At 39.1% G+C, this 26623-nt stretch overlaps 2 protein-coding genes and 2 long non-coding RNA genes across 4 annotated transcripts in view; 1 reads left to right on the plus strand and 3 right to left on the minus strand.

Annotated features, from left to right (window-relative positions):
* Positions 1-5906, minus strand: part of LOC103517761 (protein SMG8-like) — a gene marked incomplete at its 3' end in the record, with an annotated part of 13985 nt that extends 8079 nt beyond the window's left edge. The window contains exons 1-8 of the mRNA XM_026829744.1: positions 5623-5906; positions 4693-5020; positions 4051-4266; positions 3667-3683; positions 2603-2617; positions 1644-1857; positions 870-1021; positions 168-417 (exon numbers count right to left, since the gene is read on the minus strand). Of these exons, the coding sequence (XP_026685545.1) occupies positions 168-417; positions 870-1021; positions 1644-1857; positions 2603-2617; positions 3667-3683; positions 4051-4266; positions 4693-5020; positions 5623-5906 (1476 nt within the window). The remainder of the gene's footprint in view (positions 1-167; positions 418-869; positions 1022-1643; positions 1858-2602; positions 2618-3666; positions 3684-4050; positions 4267-4692; positions 5021-5622) is intronic.
* Positions 5907-6145: 239 nt separating this feature from the next.
* Positions 6146-10852, minus strand: LOC103517762 (serine protease snake-like). Its single transcript, XM_026829745.1, has 7 exons — positions 10809-10852; positions 10536-10624; positions 10322-10404; positions 9890-10061; positions 8864-9071; positions 6602-6683; positions 6146-6340 (listed from the first exon to the last, which is right to left on the minus strand). Exons 1-7 carry the CDS (start codon positions 10850-10852, stop codon positions 6146-6148), a joined length of 873 nt encoding a protein of 290 aa, XP_026685546.1.
* A 582-nt stretch (positions 10853-11434) lies between these two features.
* LOC113470940 lies at positions 11435-12188 on the plus strand. Its single transcript, XR_003393821.1, has 2 exons — positions 11435-11550; positions 11947-12188. It is a non-coding gene; the product is annotated as an uncharacterized LOC113470940 (long non-coding RNA).
* Positions 12189-22854: 10666 nt separating this feature from the next.
* Positions 22855-25972, minus strand: LOC113470939. The gene is made up of 2 exons (XR_003393820.1): positions 25579-25972; positions 22855-23052 (listed from the first exon to the last, which is right to left on the minus strand). It is a non-coding gene; the product is annotated as an uncharacterized LOC113470939 (long non-coding RNA).
* Positions 25973-26623: the final 651 nt, after the last annotated feature.

The following is a 26623-nucleotide window of genomic DNA, read 5'->3' on the forward strand; positions in this document are numbered from 1 at the left end:
ACTCGCCGTGAATCAAACCCGGGACCTCCGGCGTGCAAACCTAGTGTGATACCCGATCGGCCTCTTGTTCTATAAACAACGAAGCGAATACAATAGCCCGTCCACTATACCTTTTATTATTAATAAAGGATGGACGGGCTAAAAAGTATTGTTATTCCATACCTTACGTGACAAATAACCCGACTGTTTCGCAGAATGTTGAATATTTGATCTTCGAGCTTCATCTCGAACGAGCGGAGCAGCTTTTCTTTTTCCTCTCCCAGGTCTTCATCGGGTGACCTCTGGGCTAGAAAGCGAGGACAGGACTCGAACAGGAAGAGAAGGCGAGGGGTACACAGACGCCCTAGGGAGAGCCAGTCGTTGGAAATGTCGTGCACTTGGGAGAGTTGTTCTTGAACGATGCTCTGGAGACGCGATCTAAGGAATAATAGAATGATACAAAACATGATGATTTTGTCAAGAGATGTCAAAAAGAAATAATAAAATAAAGTTTGATCAAGGGTGGTGTTAATTAAATGCCTAAGGCATTCTCTACCTTCTTCTTCCTCCTCGCCTTTTGTACAGACGAGGTCAGCGTTTTTCATCAGCCTCTCATCAGCCCTAACTAGGGTGACATTTGGTTTTGGCTACAAAAAATTTACAAGTGGATGCCCTTCGCACGCAACCTTTGCTATTTCTTTAGCACGGGAAATTTCAGGCTGGTACTCATATACACCCTGTTTAAAGTTCCCCAGCCAGACTAAGCTGATCTACTCCCTGTTTAAAGTACCCCCGCCAGACAATGGCATTCTCTACCAAATTGGTATAATCATTGCCTTTGGTATTGATTTTTCTTCAATTACTTTGGAATAGCTTGTAAATTGACTTACCTCACCAGGTCTAATGTTTTGAACAGCTGGATGTAGCTCATATCAAATGTATACGAAGGATGACTAAGTATGAGAACATGTGATACCAGGAACAGGAACAGCACAGCACGAGCATGTTTGTTCTTTAAGTCAGACCAAACAAAGAGAAAACCCTGGGGAGAGAAAGGTGGATTGTGGTTTATGAACACTTCAAAGCTAGATTTCATAGTTATTGTTGATGGTAGTTCATTTGAATTTACTTCTGATTATACCATACATGAGGTTGTTGGTTGTTCCCAAGCTAAAATGCAAGAAGGAGTTTTCACAATTAGAGCAGTGATTAGTGTTATTATAGGGTTAGGTTAAATACAAAAAGGAGCTTTTCTTTTCCAGACGTAACTGAGATTATCAAAGTGAAGGACATCAACAAGAGATTGTAACAAATATTAGAAACATATCGCACGTGAAAATAATCCATTGCTTACTATATAAAAAAAAGGGTGTGTGTGTGTGTGTTTTATTTTTTTTGAGCAAATATACATGTACCTGTGCACATTGTACACAAAAAGTCCACTCTGAGACTTAGGTCTAGAATAGAATAGAATATACCTTGTTTATCCTGCCCGAATAGGACTGAAAAGTCCCTTTACCCCAGCAGTCTAAACAAGGTCTCGTATATTTGATGGGTTAAAGGTCAGTTGGTGTAGTCGGGACCTAGGGACCTAAAAGTATGGTTAAGCTTATATGAATATCTAAGTAAGTAGTTGTAGATAAAGGATACGGTAATCGCAGTACCCAGTACGCACTCTGCGTGAGTCGTATGGGCTCAGTGACCCCCGTTATAAATATAGGGCAGGGTGGGGGTGCCGGTTGGACCCTAGGGTTGAGGGTCACATGAACAGGGGCCTTGGGGGTGACTATATGAAGCCGCATCAGCTGGGCTAGGAGTCGCTTGTTGGAACCGCCTGCTGTATTGCCGGAACCTGAGCCTCCCCCACTACTACTGGACCTGAGGAAAAGAGGGGGATATTATGATTAATTGTATGACTAGGGTTTTTAGGGATTTTCTGAAACCGACTCGAGTTTCGCCTCTCTCGAGGGGGAGGGGGGGACTTGGAACCCCCTAAATACAGGCCTGATGCTTGTAATGAACAGCCAGTAATGCTGACATCAAAGTTTAGATTGCCAGCCTAGTTAAAGCACTTTTATGAGATTATGTTAAAGAAAAATAACCATTATTAGATATTAATTGCCAAACTTAATTTTCATGTCGCTACTGGGATTTGAACCCCAGTCCCCTGGGTTGTGAGTCCAACATTCTTCCTCTGAGCTACTGGGGGTAAATTCTCAATAAGATACAGACATATCAATTTATAAGAAAAGTGCGCAAAAATTAAAGAATAATTTGCGAGTTGATAGATAGGTACTCTGAATAGTAAAATAGATAAATGAAGTTGTGCATCAAAAGAAACTTGGTGTGGTAATCATGCACCATATTAACATGCAATCCTGTATTAACGATCAGTAAAGGCCTCCACACTTGAAAATACCATATCTATGGGTCCTTTGTAATATCTGTGTGGAGTCCTTCAGGAATAGGGCACAGAAAATCTTATATTAAAATGAGAGTGCACGTGAAAAGGTGAGTGTAGAACATATAGATGTACAGGGTACACACGAATAATAAAACTCTATCTACAACATCCAAAAGAAATCTAAAGGTACAAAATCGGACATTAGGAAACATCGATTACCTTTGCAATTCTGAGCTGCAAAAGCGCAATGTCAAAAAATGTTAGTCAATGCCTAACTCAGAAACACGTACTAACCTTGTGAGAAATGGGCAACTTACTTCATATTATTATTAATTATTATTAATTGACTAAATTATCAATTTTAAGAAGCGGGAGCATAGTATAGCTATAGATAGCCCAAACCAGAATTTCCGAAGAGCTGGTACGAGAACGTTGTGTGCGTTTCGTCTCTAAACGTGCTTTCGATATGTATTCAAAGTTCAGACTACCACCACTGAAGAATAATATAAAACGTAGTGTACATATAATTGCGTATGTTCGAATTTAGAGAAGAATCTCGTGAATAAACCTCCATCCTGAGCAACGCATGCCATAAAAAAATCCATCCTTAACTGAAATAATAATAATAATAAGTAATAATAAAACTCCGTTCTCACCCTGGATCGAACTCGGTAACCCGAGTACCGGAGCCTCCCTTGTGCAGCGGATTCATTACCCCCCGCGCCCCCCCACCCCCTCGCCCCGGACCGCCGCCCCCCCCCCCCCCCCCCCCCCTGGGTTTCCCTCAGACTGGTCCACTTCACGACATTTGTCTCGCCCGGGTCCAATATGATGCGCACTCGTCCTCTAAAGCTCTGGTGAGGAAGATGTCGAAAACGACCCGGGCGTGAATGAAAACGAGTTGAATGCTTGAGACTTACCTGGGGAACCATTCGAGGGGAGGGGACCATATTAGAACTAAGATATTTTTTTTTTTTTTTTTTTTTTTTTTTTTAAGATGAGTGTTCCACTGCCGTTTTATTTCGTAGCAACTGAAACAACTGCTACATTAGACGCTTGATGTGGCCTGTGGCGTGGCATGCCCATCCCGTAGTTTGCCTTTCGTCAGATGGGCGAGAAGGGGCACAATACTTCCCATTTAGGTGCTGGGTCAACACGAGAACACCAGAAAGTAACCCGTTGAAATATTTGCAATCGAAAAACGAGTACAAATTTTTGTCGATGGTGGGATTCGAACCCGGGACCTTCTGCATGGCAAACAAGCGCGTTACCACTGGACCAACCGTATGAATGGGGTAACCTAAGGAAACTTTCGGGGGATGGGGTAACCTAAGGAAACATTTAGGTACAAGTTTATGTCTGATGAAGTATTCATTCCTTCGTGTGAGTTTAGATATTTCACTCAAATTCTAGAGCTATTGGAGAGATTTTGCATCCTGTTTTGTAAAATCCCGATACCCATGTTCGACGAGTTTTGGTTTCTGCGCATGACACACATTATGGGGATTGGAATATGGAGATCGGAATTACGATGATGAAATCCCTGTGTTAGAAACGTACGCGCGTTAAATTTGAATGAATTTAAATTCTTTTTTAAATAGATCCCGGTTATTTTACATTTTAGAAGGGAAAATTAATTTTATCTTAATGAATTCACATTTTCTCACCCGTGTTTCATGGAACTGTGTGTTGTAGTGCGAGGGTAGGTTGTCTTTATACACATTGAACGCTAGGGGCAGCACCTTACTGCACCTCTCCTCGCTGAACTTAATGTCCGTGTCCATTTTATCGGATAACTCGGCCAGAACCAAACTTTGCTCGTCCACAACTAGAGTGCGCCATAGTCGACTTGTAGCGCTGATCCAAGTACGTAGAAGGGGACGCTGGAATGGAATTATAGAATAGAATAAAATAGAATTGAATGGAATAAAACAAAGTGAACATCAAGGTACTTTCTACATATCGGAACTAAAATTGATTCCTCCCGAGAGGTTTGATAGAGGGAACTGTAACTGCTAACGTCTTATCGTCCCGAAATCGAAGAGAGAAGGAAGAAAGGATAGGAGAAAGCCAGCCGTTCCGAGAACGAACCTTATCCCTCCAGGATAAAATCCACACCAGGCGGGATACGAACCCGCGGCCTAGCGCTTACAAGGCAGACGCGACTAAGATGCTGGCATCTATATTTTTTCTTTTTCTCACCTCAATCCTATGTCCCGTGTTCAGCGACCTCGAGTACGCGTGGGATCCGAAGTCAACAAGGTAGACGCGACTAGGATGCTGGCATCTATATTTTTTCTTTTTCTCACCTCAATCCTATGTCCCGTGTTCAGCGACCTCGAGTACGCGTGGGATCCGAAGTCATCGTCAAACTCCCGCACATATCTCGCATCGTCCAACACGTCCCCTAGGAACAATTTAAACTCGTGTCGCTCTGGACGCATAATGTGCTCCTCGTTCTCCAGTCCATACGCTGGTACCCACGGGTCGTCACTTTCGGGCGGCACGCTGTTATGAAGGGGGGTTGTGACCAGCGAGGTGAGAAAGAAGTCGAGCCAGTCTCGCTTCAGATGGTTGTGAGAGGTCTGGACATACACGTAGCGACGGTTGGCCGGGACGGAGAATAGAGCGTTGGCACTGTGTGGAGAGAAGAAAACAAACTTGTGGTAAAGCATACTATAATAATAATAATAACTCTTTATTGTAATAAATGATTACAAAATTACAACAGGGCGTGATTATTGCCTGAGACAATCTCTGCCATCAAACCCTTACAACTACCACTTAGTTATTTAACCCATAAAATAAACGAGACCTTGTTTAGACTACTGGGGTAATGGGACTTTTTAATCTCATTTGAGCAGGATAAACAAGGTATATTCTATTCTAAAGCAGAGCCTTTTCACAACTTTTGTGAGTATCACAACATTACTAAGTGCTTCCTTTCCTAAAAATTTCCATACTTTAATAATCTTTTTACACTGTTAATGCCGCTACTCGATTAAAGTAGCTCCTCAATTGTCCTTACAAGGCTAAGTACACCCCGAACTCCAAGCACAGAGCCGAAAAAACTTCGACCTCGCCGTGAATCAAACCCGGGACCTCCGGCGTGCAAACCTAGTGTGATACCCAATCGGCCTCTTGTTCTATAAACAACGAAGCGAATACAATAGCCCGTCCACTATACCTTTTATTATTAATAAAGGATGGACGGGCTAAAAAGTATTGTTATTCCATACCTTACGTGACAAATAACCCGACTGTTTCGCAGAATGTTGAATATTTGATCTTCGAGCTTCATCTCGAACGAGCGGAGCAGCTTTTCTTTTTCCTCTCCCAGGTCTTCATCGGGTGACCTCTGGGCTAGAAAGCGAGGACAGGACTCGAACAGGAAGAGAAGGCGAGGGGTACACAGACGCCCTAGGGAGAGCCAGTCGTTGGAAATGTCGTGCACTTGGGAGAGTTGTTCTTGAACGATGCTCTGGAGACGCGATCTAAGGAATAATAGAATGATACAAAACATGATGATTTTGTCAAGAGATGTCAAAAGAAATAATATATAATAAAATGAAGTTTGATCAAGGGTGGGGTTAATTAAATGCCTATGACATTCTCTACCTTCTTCTTCTTCCTCCTCGCCTTTTGCCGTGTACAGACGGGGTCGGCGTTTTTCGTCAGCCTCTCAATCAGCCCTAACTAGGGTGACATTTGGTTTTGGCTACAAAAAATTTACAAGTGGATGCCCTTCGCACGCAACCTTTGCTATTTCTTTAGTGGACACTCACCAAATCCTACAGTCCCCCACCCGGTGGCAATAGCCCGAGGCATGCTTGTTGTCTCCGAGGTATACAGACAGGCAGGTCGAATGCTATTGCTGAATTCTACCGTTCTGTCCAGGCGGAGTAGAGCGATGTCGTTGTACTTCACGTTAGATCGGTAGTCAGGATGAGGGTGCACCTGTGAACGATAACAATATTGTAGACATTACCAACATTTCGGTAACAAAACAAAATAAAATAATAGACGCTTGAGAGGAAGCTGGAAGGTAACCACTAAGTGAGGTTAACGCCGGAGGCGTTCTGTACCACCTAACCCTTAGAGCTCCATTATTATGTGGTCAAATTCTCAAATAAAGGAGGATAAAATTTAATGCCTCTGCTGGGATCGAACCCACGCCCTCTTGTTTACCAAGCGGGAGTACCACATTCATCTACTGACCTGAACCACCTTGAAATTCTCCGGTGAAGCACCATCGTCATTGCGCACCAAGTTGAGTTCACCAAGTCTCACAGATACGTGTTAATTAAATGCCTAAGGCATTCTCTACCTTCTTCTTCCTCCTCGCCTTTTGTACAGACGAGGTCAGCGTTTTTCATCAGCCTCTCATCAGCCCTAACTAGGGTGACATTTGGTTTTGGCTACAAAAAATTTACAAGTGGATGCCCTTCGCACGCAACCTTTGCTATTTCTTTAAGGTTAATTAAATGCCTATGGCATTCTCTACCTTCTTCTTCTTCCTCGCCTTTTGCCGTGTACAGACGGGGTCGGCGTTTTTCGTCAGCCTCTCAATCAGCCCTAACCAGGGCCGGATTACCCATAAGGCAGAATGGCAGACTGCCACGGGCCCCGCGCTTTGAGGACTTACACTAGATATTATGGGTTTTTATTTCTTTAGCACGGGAAATTTCAGGCTGGTACTCATATACACCCTGTTTAAAGTTCCCCAGCCAGACTAAGCTGATCTACTCCCTGTTTAAAGTACCCCCGCCAGACAATGGCATTCTCTACCAAATTGGTATAATCATTGCCTTTGGTTTGAAACGGCAAAATACATTTTAATAACAAAACTCGTAGTCCGTAGGTAATGATTGATATAAATGAATTAGGTAGGTATAGAAGTGTTTTCTAGTAGGGAGGGGGGTAGGTCCTGGGGGCCCCGCGCCTTTGAAACTGCCCCGGGCCCCGCGGGGGGCTAATCTGACCCTGGCCCTAACTAGGGTGACATTTGGTTTTGGCTACAAAAAATTTACAAGTGGATGCCCTTTGCACGCAACCTTTGCTATTTCTTTAGCACGGGAAATTTCAGGCTGGTACTCATATACACCCTGTTTAAAGTCCCCCAGCCAGACTAAGCTGATCTACTCCCTGTTTAAAGTACCCTGCCAGACAATGGCATTCTCTACCAAATTGGTATAATCATTGCCTTTGGTATTGATTTTTCTTCAATTACTTTGGCGGCCTCAGACCAATTTGGACAGCAACTGATTGAGCATTCTGTTTAATTTTAACAAAATTATGTCCTTTTAAACTCGGAAGATCACGAAATGAGTCAAATGAGGTAAAAATCTGTAAAATCCAAAATTTGCCTGCGGAAATCCTGATCGGTTTTCGGTTGGTAAGACAAAATTCAAATTTTCGCGGTCCAAGGCCCGGTAGATTTCGTAACCTTTGCAAAAGGCGATTTCACACGATGCAACAAAAAAATTGCAGTTTTTTACTCACCAGAGCGCGCTCAAAAGTTAAGCCCGACCTTGAGCAAGACATCACTCGATCGATCACCTGGGAAAAAATCGGGAGGATCAGGGCAATTCGTTAGGTAATTTGAGGAGTTTAAAATCGGGGCATTTTCCTACGGGTTCGACTGGTCATCGATGGACATCGACTGAACTGTCCACACTGCCTCGATAACATAGGCTCACCTCGTCGATCGACGCGACGGCCAGTCGACAATGTTTGGACACACCTTAATATTCTTAATGTATCCAATAGAATTAACTCGAAAGCCGTAGCCATCGAAATAAATGAGATTGACAGCCCGTTCTACACAAGTCGCAACCCCGGATTGGTTAGTTCCAAAAGAACTCGTCAAACCCTCAGCGCTAGTGTTGGGGTTCGCTAGCCAACCCCGTGTTACTTCCGCATTTTGAAGGTAACATTAGCCCTCAGCCGCTAAAAATTTCCATACTTTAATGATCTTTTAAGCCGCTACTCGATTAAAGTAGCTCCTCAATTGTCCTTACAAGGCTAAGTACACCCCAAACTCCAAGCACAGAGCCGAAAAAACTTCGAACTCGCCGTGAATCAAACCCGGGACCTCCGGCGTGCAAACCTAGTGTGATACCCAATCGGCCTCCAACACAAGCCATCAAGAAGACATTATTTACCAACCATTATTTGTACTGTAGGTATACTCGTAGTATCCTACATAGTTAATGTGAATTTGTGCTATGCGTTTTGATAGCGTGTCTGCCTTGTAAGCGCTAGGCCGCAGGTTCGATTCCCGCCCGGGGCGGATTTTATCCTGATGGGATAATCTTCGTTCTCGGAACGGCTGGATTTCTCCTATCCTGTCTTCTTTCTCTCTTCGATTTCGGGACGGCAAGACGCCAAAATGCATCCTTTATATTAATTTTTCTTCAGTACAAAATTAATAATAAAGGGCTGGAAACAGCCCCAATCAAGGTTCCAAGATCAACTTACAGACTACTGTCCGTGCAATGAGCAGCTGTCAGCACAAACTTCTCACTGACCAGAGAGCCTCCACAATTCCAGGAAATCCCGCCCCTCCCTGAGTCCACAATGCCTTTGTGTAGAGAAGAGCTCTGTTCAGATCTGTACAGGGACGCACATTTCTGACTATCTATAAAGTTGAGCCCGACCTTGAGCAAGACATCACTCGATCGATCACCTGGGAAAAAATCGGGAGGATTAGGGCAATTCGTTAGTTGATTTGAGGAGTTAAAAATCGGGGCATTTTCCTACGGGTCTCTCTGTAAAAGTGTGTCCAGTGGAAACAGTCCACACATAGTCGACCGGTCATCGATGGACATCGACTGAACTGTCCACACTGCCTCGATAACATAGGCTCACCTCGTCGATAGACGCGACGGCCGATCGACTATGTTTGGACACACCTTAATATTCTTAATGTATCCAATAGAATTAACTCAGAAAGCCGTAGCCATCGAAATAAATGAGATTGACACCCCGTTCTACACAAGTCGCAACCCCGGATTGGAAAGTTCCAAAATGACTCGTCAAACCCTCAGCGCTAGTGTTGGGGTTCGCTAGCCAACCCCGTGTTACTTCCGCATTTTGAAGGTAACATTAGCCCTCAGCGACTCGTCAAACCCTCAGCGCTAGTGTTGGGGTTCGCTATCCAACCCCGTGTTACTTCCGCATTTTGAAGGTAACATTAGCCCTCAGCCCGTGATTAACCCTTTGGTTACCGAATTAAGATACGAGTTTGTTAGTTCCAAAAGGACTCGTCAAACCCTCAGCGCTAGTGTTGGGGTTCGCTAGCCAACCCCGTGTTACTTCCGCATTTTGAAGGTAACATTAGCCCTCAGCCCGTGATTAACCCTTTGGTTACCGAATTAAGATACGAGTTATGATCATATCTGGAGTCAGAATTTTTTAAATTCATCACCTTAGGAGTTATTGGCCGGCAAAGTTTGTGTAAACAAAAGTTTACATCTGCGTTCAAAGGGTTAAGTGGACACTCACCAAATCCTACAGTCCCCCACCCGGTGGCAATAGCCCGAGGCATGCTTGTTGTCTCTGAGGTGTACAGACAGGCAGGTCGAATGCTATTGCTGAATTCTACCGTCCTGTCCAGGCGGAGTAGAGCGATGTCGTTGTACTTCACGTTGGATCGGTAGTCGGGATGGGGGTACACCTGTGAACGATAACAATATTGTAGACATTACCAACAATTCGGTAACAAAATAAAATAATAGACGCTTGAGAGGAAGCTGGAAGGTAACCACTAAGTGAGGTTAACGCCAGAGGCATTCTCTACCACCTAAACCTTAGAGCTCCATTATTATGTGCTCAAATTCTCAAATAAAGGATGATGAAATTTAATGCCTCTGCTGGGATCAAACCCACGCCCTCCTGTTTACCATGCAAGCGGGGGTACCACATTTATCTACTGACCTGAACCACCTTGAAATTCTCCGGTGAAGCACCATCGTCATTGCGCACCAAGTTGAGTTCACCAAGTCTCACAGATACCAAGACTTAGAATGTGTCTTTAAGCCACCTTTAAATTTGGAGATAAGTTTTGTGATCTTCACTAAATGGGATTTCACATGATGCAAAAAAAAGTATTGGGGCAGTTGGGGCTGTAACATGGGATATTCACATCAACCTATGGTTTTCCCTTGATGTGTGGCTGTGGAATGAGGAGTCTTTTCAGGGATTGGTGACCACAAGACTAAGAATGTGTCTTTAAGCCACCTTTAAATTTGGAGATAAGTTTTGTGATCTTCACTAAAGGGGATTTCACATGATGCAAAAAAAAAAGTATTGGGGCTGTAACATGGGATATTCACATCAACCTATGGTTTTCCCTTGATGTGTGGAATGAGGAGTCTTTTCAGGGATTGGCTGTAAATGGCTCAAAGAACAATTTGGTACTTACATTGTATTTGTGTCAAGTGGTATCTGTAGTTTTTTGGCAAGCATTTTATGGCTGTAGCAATTTGTTTGATGAAAGTAGATATGTTCAGTCAAATATTCTTGGATTTCTTAGCTTGAAAGGGGCAGGCAAAAATTATCAGATCTTTGGATGCTGGATAAAGTTGGCATGTTATCACCAGTGACAGAAAGAGTACTTGAGCATCAGACCAATTTGGACAGCAACTGATTGAGCATTCTGTTTAATTTTGACAAAATTATGTCCTTTTAAAGTCGGAATATTATGAAATGAGTCAAATGTGTTAAAAATCTGTAAAATCCAAAATTTGCCTGCGGAAATCCTGAATCCTGATCGGTTAATCGGTTATCGGTTGGTAAGTCAAAATTCAAATTTTCGCGGTTGAAGGCCCGGTAGATTTCGTAACCTTTGCAAAAGGCGATTTCACACGATGCAACAAAAAATTACAGTTTTTTACTCACTAGAGCGCGCTCAACTCATCTGTCAGAAATCTAGGGGTTCCCAAAAGAGGATTTTTGGCATCTCCACTAATGGGAAATTCGACATCTCCACTAATACGCAATATTTATACCTCTAAGGTACTAAGAGAAAGGAAGAGAGGTAACTAAAAGTTGGAGTATAAAACTCATACTTAAAAAAAATATTCGGGTGGACCGATTTTATTTCAAATAAATAGATATACGAGTACATAGGAATAATCATTATAAAATGTAATAAACCTAAATAGGTATTCTGTACAAGAAATTCGACATCTCCACTAATACGCAATATTTATACCTGCTGAGAGAAAGGAAGAGAGGTAGGTAACTAAAAGTTGGAGTATAAAACTCATACATATAAAAAATATTCGGGTAGACCGATTTTATTTCAAATAAATAGATATACGAGTACATAGGAATAATCATTATAAAATGTAATAAACCTAAAAATGGGAAATTCGACATCTCCACTAATACGCAATATTTATACCTACTGAGAGAAAGGAAGAGAGGTAACTAAAAGTTGGAGTATAAAACTCATAGGTACTTAAAAAAAAATATTCGGGTAGACCGATTTTATTTCAAATAAATAGATATACGAGTACATAGGAATAATCATTATAAAATGTAATAAACCTAAATAGGTATTCTGTACAGTTAATTTATCGTGGTAGGGAAACAAATAAATCCTAGGTAGGTGTTCTTACATAGGTACCTAATTACCAACCAACCAACCTGCCTACCTGTAGGTATTACGTTTCACTAAATCTCGTCTCACATAATGTAGGTATATATACCTACCTACATTGACTTGAGTAGATAAACTAGATACATATGTAGCTAGGTAGGTAGGAACCCCTACAGTAGGTAAAATCCATCTGGAAAATTGTTATGCACAAAAATTGCATAGGTATAAAAAAAGTGTGCAAAAGCCTGAAAATAGTGTTCACCTAATCTACGAGTATTTTACCTGAATTTGAATAAGCGTCTTAAATTTAATTTAATTTCGTTCATCCACAATCTCACACATTGACTTGAGTAGATAAACAAGATACATAGCTAGGTAGGTAGGAACCCCTACAGTAGGTAAAATCCATCTGGAAAATTATTGTTATGCACAAAAATTGCATAGGTAAAAAAAAGTGTAAAAAAAACCTGCAAATGGTGTTAGGTAAGATCTATGTAGGTATTTGCAAAATTTGTTATGCAAAAAAATTGCATAGGTAAAAAAAAAAGTGTGCAAAAGCCTGCAAATAGTGTTCACCTAATCTACGAGTATTTTACCTGAATTTGAATAAGCGTCTTAAATTTAATTTAATTTCGTTCATCCACAATCTCATTCTATCTCTTATCTCAAATGTTTTATATCATCTCACCATTCTTTTCTCTCTTCACCCGTAAATTTATGTTATTTTCCTATTTACACCTTCATAGGCTCTTCTTCTTCTTTATTGTCCTTGGCCGTATTTTACTATAGAAATATCGAAACCGTTCTACTACCTAACTGGGCTTTCAAAACATCAACGAGTGTCCACGATAAAGTAAGTTTAATTATCGCAATGAGCAGTGACGTGAGATTCCGAATATTTCGATAGTAAAACATGGCTCCTAAACAAATAAATCCTAGGTAGGTGTTCTTACATACCTAATTACCAACCAACTATTAACCTGCCCACTGCCTACCTGTAGGTATTACGTTTCACGTCTCACATAAATGTAGGTATTCTCACATAATGTAGGTATATATACCTACCTACATTGACTTGAGTAGATAAACAAGATACATAGCTAGGTAGGTAGGTACCTACCCCTACAGTAGGTAAAATCCATCTGGAAAATTGTTATGCACAAAAATTGCATAGGTAAAAAAAAGTGTGCAAAAGCCTGCAAATAGTGTTCACCTAATCTACGAGTATTATACCTGAATTTGAATAAGCGTCTTAAATTTAATTTAATTTCGTTCATCCACAATCTCATTCTATCTCTTATCTCAAATCTTTTATATAACCCCGGGGGAGTTTTTCTCCCCGCAAAACTTCCCAAAGGAGGTGACCCCCACTATTTTGTAGATACACTGGTTCGTGTCCGAAGTCACCTGTAGAGGACCTCCGGAGTCACCCTGTATAAAACAAACGAAAATAAATTTATGAACGAAAATTTGCTTAGTTGGTAGGGCTGATTGAGAGGCTGACGAAAAATGCCGACCCCGTCTATACACGGGAAAAGGCGAAGAAAAAAAAAAGAGGAGGAGGAGGAGGTAGCGCGTCTGCCTTGTAAGTGCTAGGTCGCGGGTTCAATTTCCTTCCGCGACGGATTTTATCCTGAACGGATGATGTTCGTTCTCGAAACGGCTGGCTTTTTCCTATCCTGTCTAACTTCTCTTTTCGATTTCGAGATGTATTTAGGTACCGAGTTGGCGATACAGCATCAACTAAGGAATTTATACCTACCTTCATATACCGAAAGTAAAGTATTCCGTGCACCGAAAGTAAAGTTTTCCATAGATATTTTGATAAAACCCTTCTATTACCAATATTACAACGAGCTTGTGGGAGATAACAATGAAACAATCGACAAATTTGATCATTAGCAATGCAAGTATCATCTCAATTGAAACAATGTCCGGTCTAGATAGAGATCTAGAGATGCTTCTAATTAATAAATACTTGCGATCATTAGCAATGCAAGTATCATCTCAATTGAGACAATGTCCGGTCTAGATAGAAATCTAGAGATGTTTCCAATTAATAAATACTTGCACGTCATTTCGCTGTTTTGGCACAGAGATTGGAACTACCTAATGAAAAACTGCTAATTACTTTGCTATCTTTGCATCGGAAAATTCTTCGGCAGGAAATGAAACGAGCCCGGCAGATGTTTATCGTCGGAAAATTGTTGCGTGCTGCATCAGCTATTTGCCTATTTGCGAACACTATTGGTGAAGTTGAAGCCCATATAGATCTTGGACGCCTATTACATAATAATCAAATATGTATGCTATGAATCCAATGATAACATCTAAGAATGGGAGAGACAGAAAATTCTAGGCAATGCAGCAGAGTGTATTAGTGGAGACGCCAAAATGCTTGAACTCGGTTTCTCCTGGTTTCAGCAATATTACCTATTGGTAAATTACCACTTTCAGACTGTTTGATTTTCTTTTTGCACAGGTAAGAAAGGATCAATTTTATATGTATGTATAATTTTCCATTTCATCTAAGAATGGGAGAGACAGAAAGTTCTAGGCAATGCAGCAGAGTATGAAAATACATATTAGTGGAGACGCCAAAATGCTTGAACTCGGTTTCTCCTAGTTTCAGCAATATTACAAGGATACGAAAAATACAATACTTATTGGTAAATGGTAAATTACCACTTTCAGACTGTTTGATTTTCTTTTTGCACAGGTAAGAAAGGATCAATTTTATATGTATGTATAATTTTCCATTTGTGCTATGAATCCAATGATAACATCTAAGAATGGGAGAGACAGAAAATTCTAGGCAATGCAGCATGACAATACATATTAGTGGAGACGCCAAAATGCTTGAACTCGGTTGCTCCTAGTTTCAGCAATATTACAAGGATACGAAAAATACAATACTTATTGGTAAATTACCACTTTCAGACTGTTTGATTTTTTTGCACAGGTAAGAAAGGATCAATTTTATATGTATGTATAATTTTCCATTTTGACATTAGTTTGTCTTTCAGTCCGTTTGTTTGTTTGTTTAACCATAACTTTCAAACGGTCCGATTTTGATGAACCTTGGCAAACATTGAAGATATACCAGATCGAAATTGGTCTGAATGGAGAACCATAACTTTCAAACGGTAAACGGTCCGATTTTGATGAACCTTGGCAAACATTGAAGATATACCAGATCGAAATTGGTCTGAATGGAGAAACCAGATTGCTGCTGTCCACAGTGTCAACTGATCTTGATTTGATTTGAGAGAGAACTAAGTATGTTCAATCAATTACATTACACTTTTCTAAAGATTTTATTAAGCAAACCAAGTGCAGTTGTGGAACTACATAAAATTATGCTCATTATACTTGAGCATCAGACCAATTTGGACAGCAACTGATTGAGCATTCTGTTTAATTTTGACAAAATTATGTCCTTTTAAACTCGGAATATTATGAAATTAGTCAAATGTGTTAAAAATCTGTAAAATCCAAAATTTGCCTGCGGAAATCCTGAATCCTGATCGGTTTCATCGGTTAATCGGTTATCGGTTGGTAAGTCAAAATTTAAATTTTCGCGGTTGAAGGCCCGGTAGATTTCGTAACCTTTGCAAAAGGCGCACTTTTCTAAAGATTTTATTAAGCAAACCAAGTGCAGTTGTGGAACTACATAAAATTATGCTCATATACCTAAGTGTAACATATATTGTTTAGATAATAGTATGCAGTATAGACTAGGTAAGTGGACACTTGGACAGGTATATCACCCCATGATATCGTCATCTTACCGATTGGTTAGGTACCAAAACTTTCAAAACCTCCTTTGCCTATGATATTCATAACCTTTGACTTTTAAATCTCTCTCCCTCAAATCTTGATCTTAACATTTTTGTTGCAAGGAAATTGAATATTAATCAAAGTTTATATGGTACGACTTAGGATGTTAGGTACCTTGAAGAAGATTGTTAATGAATCTGATAAAAAGTAGGAACTGCATACTAATAACAAGAACAAGAAACAACAACATTGGATACAACCAATTAGGTAACCAATATGATATGAGTAGTAGTACCTACCTGTAAGGTATCTACCTATACATAGATATTTTCATTAGAAGAGAATCAATTTGAAATAATTGTCCTAGAACTAGAACTTGATCTAGGGATGTAACTGATAGAGGTGAATGAAATTAGGAACATTCTGCGGTCTTCATTACATTGAGGGTTATTCCCACATTAGAAAGATTGTGAGGAATCCGAGCAGTAGGTATAAACATTCAATCTACGTATCAATCAATAAAATAGATTCTGAAAATATCAGAATTATAACTAGTTTTATCGAACATACTACTAGCCCAACTATGTACGAATGATACCTGTCTATGTCTAATTCCGAAGATATATCCAGCTAATTATGAATCACCAATGCCTCGGGAATTCCTGCCCAGAAGAATATACTGAAATATTTACCTAAACAAGATATGGCCATTCCGTTTCTCCAATCAAAACCAAATCATTAAAAATTAATCTCCGAAATCTTGTCCTTACACTTTTCTAAAGATTTTATTAAGCAAACCAAGTGCAGTTGTGGAACTACATAAAATTATGCTCATATACCTAAGTGTAACATATAATGTTTAGATAATAGTATGCAGTATAGACTAGATAAGTGGACACTTGGACAGGTATATCACCCCATGATATCGTCATCTTACCGATTGGTTAGGTACCAAAACTTTCAAAACCTCCTTTGCCTATGGCATTCATAACCTTTGACTTTTAAATCTCTCTCCCTCAAATCTTGATTTTAAAATTTTTGTTGCAAGGAAATTGAATATTAATCAAAGTTTATATGGTACGACTTAGGGTGTTACCTTGAAGAAGATTGTTAATGAATCTGATAAAAAGTAGGAACTGCATACTAATAACAAGAACAAGAAACAACAACATTGGATACAAGAACACAAGCCATCAAGAAGACATCATTTAGCAACCATTATTTGTACTGTAGGTATACCTACATAGGCAATGTGAATTTGTGCGGCGCGTTTTGATAGCGTGTCTGCCTTGTAAGCGCTAAGCCGCGGGTTCGATTCCCGCCCTGGGGCGGATTTTATCCTGAAGGGATAATGTTCCTGTCATGTCTTCCTTCTCTTTTCGATTTCGGGACGATAAGACCTTAGCAGTTACAGTTCCCTGGAAACCCCAATTAAGGTTACAGGTAGGTATATCACCCCATGATATCGTCATCTTACCGATTGGTTAGGTACCAAATCTTTCAAAACCTCCTTTGCCTATGACATTCATAACCTTTGACTTTTAAATCTCTCTCCCTCAAATCTTGATTTTAAAATTTTTGCTGCAAGGAAATTGAATATTAATCAAAGTTTATATGGTACGACTTAGGATGTTACCTTGAAGAAGATTGTTAATGAATCTGATAAAAAGTAGGAATGGCATACTAATAACAAGAACAAGAAATATCCAACCAATTAGGTACCAATATAATATGAGTAGTAGTACCTACCTGTAAGGTATCTATACAAAGATATTTTCATTAGAAGAGAATCAATTTGAAATAATTGTCCTAGAACTAGAACTTGATCTAGGGATATAAGTGAAAGAGGTGAATGAAATTAGGAACATTCTGCGGTCTTCATTACATTGAGGGTTATTCCCACATTAGAAAGATTGTGAGGAATCCGAGCAGTAGGTATAAACATTCTATCTACGTATCAATCAATAAAATAGATTCTGAAAATATCAGAATTATTTCTAGTTTTATCGAACATACTACGAGCCCAACTATGAACGAATGATACCTGTCTATGTTTAATTCCAAAGATATATCCAGCTAATTATGAATCACCAATGCCTCGGGAATTCCTGCTCAGAAGAATATACTGAAATATTTACCTAAACAAGATATGGCTATTCCGTTTCTCCAATCAAAACCAAATCATTAAAAATTAATCTCCGAAATCTTGTCCGATCGGTTTCAAATTTGTGGGAACGACATGACCTGAGGGAAAATATATGTAGCTGGCACCAGCATGCAGCAGTCAGCAGTGTATTAAAGACAAATAAACGATCCACCATCAGTGTAAAGATGAGTAAACCATCTTCCAATTAATTTGCCTTCATCAAACTTGTCCGCAAGGTAATCACAGATCAAAATTATGACCATATACAGATATACACATATAGGTAAAGATGTAGGGTTTGCAAAGACCAGAAAACGGCACAGGTATGCAGACCACTTGAACAACATTCACAGACTACAGATCATAATTATGACCATATAGGTAAAGATGTAGGGTTTGCAAAGACCAGAAAACGGCACAGGTATGCAGACCACTTGAACAACATTCACAGACTATCCTATCGATGCCGATTACCTGTCGCCTCTAGCGAAAGTATGCACGTACTTTCAACATAAAATTTAGTGTTTTCCGTGTAAAAAGAAATGAAAATGAGTCATCTATTAAAGTGAATTTCTTTTGTTTTGATATCTTATATGATATGATTCACCGAAACGTAACCAAAAGTTAAAAATAGGTACCGACTGCACAGTAGTATCAGCTTTTTCAAAGTGTACGCGATTAGTATGTGACCTTTTTCTACGGGACATGATCCCAAACAAAGTGATCACAATTAGTAAATTCCTACTATACCCACCTACTTTTATTTAAAGATGAGTGTTAAACCGCCGTTTTTATTTCGTAGCAATGAAACAACTGCTACATTGGACGCATGTGGTCTGTGTCGTAGCATGCCCATCCCATAGTATGCCTTCCATCAGATGTGAGAAGAGACGAAATACTCCCCATTTAGGTGCTGGGTCAACACGAGAACACCAGAAAGTAACCCGTTGAAATATTTGCAATCAAAAACCGAGTACAAATTTTTGTCGATGGTGGGATTCGAACCCGGGACCTTCTGAATGGCAAGCAAGCGCGTTACCACTGGACCAACCATGCCCCACCACCACCAACACTGGACCAACATAATAGGAGTTATTAACTTACTGAGTTCACTGATTGTTTTTCTCTGCGGTTTCTTGGTGGGTGAAGGCCTATATCGTCCTGAAGTTGTTGTCTTCTCTGTCCATACAGGTTGCTGATCACCCCCACTATTATCCCATCCATTATTAGGTTTTTTAGTAGTGGTTTTCTGCTTATTTGATCCAGAGTTTGTTGGTCTTTTAGTTGTCCAACTTTGTGGTTGGGATCCCCAAGTTGGTTTGTCTTCATTGGACCAGCCATTGGCCTGCTCGTTTCCAACGCTAGAACTGGAAGGTTGTTGCCAGTTATTGGAAGGTTGTTGCCAGTTATTTGAAGACTGTTGCCAATCGTTGGTTTGTCTTCATTGGACCAGCCATTGTTGGCCTGCTCGTTTCCAACGCTAGAACTGGAAGGTTGTTGCCAGTTATTGGAAGGTTGTTGCCAGTTATTTGAAGACTGTTGCCAATTGTTATTGTTTGAGGTAGTCGAGGGCGTTTGCCAACTATTAGATGACTGCCAATTGCTATTGATTGGATTCGGTGACGGTCTTTCCCAGTTGGAGTTTCCAAAGGAAGAACCCCATGGTTGATTCTGTGCAAACGATTGCTGATTATTTTGAAATTGTCCACCTGGAAAACCGTTGAAAGAGCTTGAACTCTGTTCCCAACTAGGCGCAGAGGGTTGTTGCCAATTTTGTTGTTGTCCAGGATTTTGAAAAATTTCCTTTAGGTAATTATGTCGGTACCCAGGTACCCTATTACCTGCCTCACTATTCAGATTCACGTAAAGACAGTGGAAGAAAAGTCATGTAGGTAAGAGTGGATACAGAATTCCTAATCTGTGAACTCACTCAGAAAAAGGGCATCTACGAAGACCAATGGAGTCGAAAAAATAATCAGCAAATTTCTTTTATGTGCTGAAAAGCTATACCAAAATAGGTGCCGAATTAATAAAAATCGGACAAACTAAGAATCATTTCGGAACAAATTGACACACTCGTACCTATGAGCCCTGTTTCCCCTCTTCTGGCGTGGTAGCGCCTGTACGAATACTAAACCATATCGTCGTCCCGAACACGAAGAGGCGGAAGTTTATTAAATCACAATTTTGAGTTATCATGTGTACCTATCGCAAAAAATCTGCTGGAAAAACATACATAGCATGCTTTAAAAATGTTTTAACCACTAGGTAAACATGTACTTTGTGAAGATTGTGCAGTAGGAAAGGGCTCAAAAAATACATTTAAAAACTTAAAAAACTTATTCCGGCTCTCCTGAAAAATGTGATTTTCGCACTTACGCCACTTCGTGTTTGGGACGACGATATGAAATCCAATCCAAGATAATAATAATAATAATAATAATAATAAAAATAAAAATACAACTCTGTCTTTTCTTACCATGTGTGGAAACTCTCCTAGCTCTGACTTTTGGCCACCCACAATGAGAGCCTGAGCATTGCGGTCACATTTGCCTACATTGATCGTGAGCACATCTGGGTCCAGGCTGAGTGGAAGAGCGTTGATTGTCTGCGTGTACGGTTTGGAGTATTCTTCACATTCTGTGAAAGGAAAATAAGGTCAAAGTTGGTAGGTATAGTTAAATTGCTTTTCTGGGGAAATTCTCAAAAGTTATGTCTAAAGGTATAAATAAACACATTAAAATCAGGTCAAGTGAACTCATAGAGAGTCAGAAAGATGAAAGATGTAGTTCAAAGTTTTCCCATAATATTGTACCTAGGTAATCTCGCTCAGGACAGCCACACTACTCTCACGTCATGTGAGTAATTGTCACCTGTCTTCTATCGTGATAATGTGATGTCGATGTCCACGAATGAAGTAAGTCAGAAAAGTGATAAATTGATATCACTTAAGAAAACCCGTTCTCAGATTGATTTTCAGGACTCTCATCTTTAAATTGCAAGATTATCCTGGTCCATTCTTTCTGCTTTAAACGTAGTACAGGGGGCTTTTTAGCCCCAATAGTTTTGAACATGGCTGGAAAATTCCACGGGGAAAACCGGATTGGAGCAAAACTAAGCTCTGTAATGAGTAATTACGAATTACCGATACCAGATTTATAGCTACAAAAGAAGAACTCCGCATCTTAGGTCTATTTATAATGCCTCATACATGTTAAGTCTTGCATAAATCATAAATAGGTACCTATCTCATAGTTCTATAGTATGAAGAGAATTTCCTTTAAGTATTTTATAAGTAAGTTGAACAAGAGAATACCAATAAAGGTGTGAATGATTACGAAAGTCTGGGATGTAATAAAACAAAGTCCGAGTAATATGTTGGGTACAAAAAAATACGAACTTTTTCCTGTACATAGAACTTTGACCGCTATATTTTTCCTGTATAGGTACTTATGTATTTAGGTACCGAGTTGGCGATACAGCATCAACTAAGGAATTTATACCTACCTGGTATATTCTGTGATTTCGGGTGATGAGATAAGTGTGTTAAGCACGTGTAGAGATTTAAGTGTGTTGAGCTCGAATGCTCGTCACAAAATAATGGTCATCGATTATACGCCAAATTTTAGCCGGCGCGGACTTGTACTCGAACCACCAACCTACAGATCCCAAGTCCAAGTGTACACTACTCAGTACTCACAGGGTGTAAAGTAATTGGTTTCTCGTAATAATATTATCAGACAAAAGGCAGACAGATTAATTAATTATGATATTTATGATAGATTATGTAAAATGTTGATGATGTAAATATACCTATTTGAGTAATCATAATAGTTAAATACCTGCCTTACGATGACGCTGTAATGATTTAATACGCAGGTGTAAATTTACATTTATCTGACTTATAATTATTCGATTCAAGAGGTTTGGCATTATAGGTATCTACCTATAGCCTATAGTATCCAATCATTTACTTACATAGTATGTATCGTATATTCTGTGATTTCGGGTGGTGAGATAAGTGTGTTAAGCACGTGTTGAGATTTAAGTGTGTTGAGCTCGAATGCTCGTCACAAAATAATGGTCATCGATTATACGCCAGATTTTAGCCGGCGCGGACTTGTACTCGAACCACCAACCTACAGATCCCAAGTCCAAGTGTACACTACTCAGTACTCAGGGTGTAAAGTAGGTACCTAATTGGTTTCTTGTAATAATATTATCAGACAAAAGGCAGACAGATTGATTAATTATGATATTTATGATAGATTATGTAAAATGTTGATGATGTAAATTTACCTATTTCAGCAATCATATTAGTTAAATACCTGCCTTACGATGACGCTGTAATGATTTAATACGCAGGTGTAAATTTACATTTTTCTGCCTTATAATTATTCGATTCAAGAGGTTTGGCATTATAGGTATCTACCTATAGCCTATAGTATCCAATCATTTACTTACATAGTATGTATAAGTGTATGATATATAATATAAAGTTAAGTTTGTAAAACGTAGGTACCTACTAGTAGGTACCGCCCACATGCTAAAGGAGCAAGCATGATATCTTCTTATCAATTCTTAACAATGCCACCCATAGGTGATGGGCTCTCACTTTTTTCAATAATAAAGGGTTAAATACCCAAAAGATTTTTAAATCTCATCTATTGCTTCTTCGATGGTTCTACAAATACCTCCTCAAAAAGCTATCCTGGGCAGTGTAGGTACCGGGGAAAAAATATGTCTAAAGACATCTTCCGTTTTTCACGATCCTGTGCATCCTCCTTCATCTCCTGATAAGTTATCTCTCTCTCCCTCTTTCTCTCTCTTTATACCACTCTTTTAGACTATTAGTAGGTAGCTATTATGTATTTTATTAGTTCTTAGGTTCAACTTACCCGCATTTACGTCCAAGATCTGCTGGGCATGTCCAAGTTTGCCCAATGTCAACAGACAGGAGATCCAAAGTAAGTTGCTGTGGTTCGAATTCCACATTGTCAATGCATTTATGCCTCTTCTAAATCGTTTCTCTGGTGCAATATATCCCTTCAAATCGGAAACATGGGCTGTAGAAATTGATTTGATTTGATTTGTGCTAGTAAATGGAGTTTTCTTCGAAATGTTTGGGCGATACACCTGGAAGAAAAGTGAACGCCGGAGGTACCGGGTTCGATTCCGCGTGGTCAAAGTTTCTTCGGCTCTGTGCTTGGAGTTCGGGGTTCACTTAGCTTCGTGAGGACAATTGAGTAGCTACTTTAATCGAATAGCGACCAGTGGTGGCATTACCAGTGAAAAAAGATTATTGAAATAATTATGTGGAAATTGATTGCAAAGGAGGCACTTAGTAATGCTGTGATATCCACAAAAGTTGTGAAAAGGTTCTGCTTTAACACAAATGAATTCACAATTTGATTGATTGTATACCTACCTATGACCATGTATTAACAGAGGTCGAGGTCCCATACCAATGACAAGTCCGGTAACCTTAGTTGTCGTCGCTTGTCGTAATAAAAGGTCATTACCTACAATAATTCCACCCATTGTTACGTTGAATTTCAAAAATAGTTCCTGGTAGGTAGTCAAAAATAGAGTCAAGTCGTAATGTACATCAGATGCAGTCATACTTGATAGTTAAGGTGTACTTAGCTAGATTAGGTACTTACCTATATTTTTGGACTCGCGATTTTTCGCACGTAAATCTAATTTTCGTCAAAATCGGATATTAATCCTTTGTTCGCGAAATACACAAAATAGAAAGTATAATAACTATAAACCTCTCACTACTTTAACTAGACGTTTCCTTGATTTTTTTTTTTTTATTTCCTAACTTTACCCGAAAAGAAAAAATGAACTCAAAACACGGAAACTCTAGGAACCAGAAAAGGCATAAAAATTCAAAAGAAAACACTCAAAAATATTCTGGCCTCGCATGAATTAAATTGATTTTTTATCGAAAAATAATTGATTTGTTTACAATAATATTTCAAAGTCCGTGGCTAATTGCGACTGACCGTGCAAGTTAACTACTTCAACAGACACTAAACACTAAACGACTAAACCCAAGTTACCCAAGTCGAGAGATAATGTTTACTACTAAACCTCTACAACTTGTTCTGTGAATGACTATAGCAAGTGGAAGTATAGGTATCAGAGTTGTATTTTTTTTCCAGGGAAATTTGAAGCCATTTATACTATATAGTCTGACCTCTTCTTCTCTGAGTGAGGAAAATAAAAGAAAATACAGGAACCTTCCATCAGAAGATAAACGTCTTAATGGCCCATTTTACTGGGAGTGTCCGGATTTACATCTTTAAAATGATGAGCTAATCGTATTGCTCCTATGACTCAACTGTCAACTGGCCAAGTCGAGAGATAATGTTTACTACTAAAACTAAACCTCTACAACTTGTTCTATGAATGACTATAGCAAGTGGAAGTATAGGTATCAGAGTTGTATTTTTTTTCCCAGGGAAATTTGAAGCCATTTATACTATAGGTATAGTCTGACCTCTTCTTCTCTGAGTGAGGAAAATGAAAGAAAATACAGGAACCTTCCATCAGAAGATAAATGGCCCATTTTACTGGGAGTGTCCGGATTTACATCTTTAAAATGATGAGCTAATCGTATTGCTCCTATGACTCAACTGTCAACTGGTGGCCAAATTTTCCTGCTGAGGTTAAAAGTGCCTTGGAAAATGCGGCACACCTCGAGATATCATACATGAATCACGTTCTGTAGGAGCCTAACAGGGTATTAGGAGGTAGGTATATGGTATATATAATATATTTTAACACCTTATATCTTTAGTACCTACCCACTTTCCACCTTATTTCTTGGCGCACTTTAACACGTGAATTATTGTAAGTCGGATTAGTAAACTGGTTCTCGAAACAGGAGGTAGGTATATAATATATTTTAACACCTTATATCTACCTATGTGTAGGTACCTAATAGGTATATACCTAGTCTATGTATACGTTAGTACCTACCCACTTTCCACCTTAATTGTAAGTCGGATTAGTAAACTGGTTCTCGAAATGAAGTGATTGAACACTATTACATATATTAGGTACATAACTACTTATCCGTACATAGATATCACCTAAATTGCACATAGTTGTGATAGTTGTTGTCATGTGGTGATTAATAAAACAAAGAACATTTCCAGTAATATAATTAGCCCTGTGATTGAACACTATTACATATTAGGTACATAACTACTTATCCGTACATTATCACCTAAATTGCACATAGTTGTGATAGTTGTTGTCATGTGGTGCATTACCAGTGAAAAAAGATTATTGAAATAATTATGTGGAAATTGATTGCAAAGGAGGCACTTAGTAATGCTGTGATATCCACAAAAGTTGTGAAAAGGTTCTGCTTTAACACAAATGAATTCACAATTTGATTGATTGTATACCTACCTATGACCATGTATTAACAGAGGTCGAGGTCCCATACCAATGACAAGTCCGGTAACCTTAGTTGTCGTCGCTTGTCGTAATAAAAGGTCATTACCTACAATAATTCCACCCATTGTTACGTTGAATTTCAAAAATAGTTCCTGGTAGGTAGTCAAAAATAAAGTCAAGTCGTAATGTACAGATGCAGTCATACTTGATAGTTAAGGTGTACTTAGCTAGATTAGGTATACTTACCTATATTTCTGGACTCACGATTATTCGCACGTAAATCTAATTTTCGTCGAAATTGGATTAATCCTTTGTTCGCGAAATACACAAAATAGAAAGTACCTATAACAGCTATAAACCTCTCACTACTTTAAATAGACGTTTCCTTGATTTTTTTTTTTTTTTATTTTTATTTTCTAACTTTACCCGAAAAGAAAAAAATGAACTCAAAACACGGAAACTCTAGGAACCAGAAAAGGCATAAAAATTCAAAAGAAAACACTCAAAAATATTCTGGCTTCGTACCTATGAATTAAATTGATTTTTATCGAAAAATAATTGATTTGTTTACAATAATATTTCGAAGTCCGTGGCTAATTGCGACTGACCGTGCAAGTTAACTACTTCAACAGACACTAAACACTAAACTAAACCCAAGTCGAGAGATAATGTTTACTACTAAACCTCTACAACTTGTTCTATGAATGACTATAGCAAATGGAAGTATAGGTATCAGAGTTGTATTTTTTTTTCCAGGGAAATTTGAATCCGTTTTTATTGTGGTCTGAGACCTCTTTTTCTCTGAGTGAGGAAAATGAAAGAAAAATACAGGAACCTTCCATCAGAAGATAAACGTCTTAATGGCCCATTTTACTGGGAGTGTCCGGATTTACATCTTTAAAATGATGAGCTAATCGTATTGCTCCTATGACTCAACTGTCAACTGGTGGCCAAATTTTCCTGCTGAGGTTAAAAGTGCCTTGGAAAATGCGGCACACCTCGAGATACCATACATGAATCACGTTCTGTAGGAACCTAACAGGGTATTAGGAGGTAGGTATATGGTATATATAATATATTTTAACACCTTATATCTTTAGTACCTACCCACTTTCCACCTTATTTCTTGGCGCACTTTAACACGTGAATTATTGTAAGTCGGATTAGTAAACTGGTTCTTGAAATGAATTGATTGCACAAACACTATTACATATTAGGTACATAACTACTTATCCGTACATGGATATCACCTAAATTGCACATAGTTGTGATAGTTGTTGTCATATGGTGA

The sequence above is a fragment of the Diaphorina citri genome, unplaced genomic scaffold (assembly GCF_000475195.1).
Source record: "Diaphorina citri unplaced genomic scaffold, Diaci psyllid genome assembly version 1.1 scaffold1950, whole genome shotgun sequence".
Lineage (NCBI taxonomy): Eukaryota > Metazoa > Arthropoda > Insecta > Hemiptera > Psyllidae > Diaphorina > Diaphorina citri.

Excerpts from the sequence above, each read along its gene's own strand:
- LOC103517762 (XM_026829745.1), bottom strand. The coding sequence starts at position 10,852 with ATGCTTGCCAAAAAACTACAGATACCACTTGACACAAATACAAT. Across the intron at positions 10,625-10,808 it reads CCACTTGACACAAATACAAT|GTGGCTTAAAGACACATTCT; the intron begins GTAAGTACCAAA and ends CCAAATTTAAAG. Across the intron at positions 9,072-9,889 it reads GTGGGGGACTGTAGGATTTG|GTGATCGATCGAGTGATGTC; the intron begins GTGAGTGTCCAC and ends ATTTTTTCCCAG.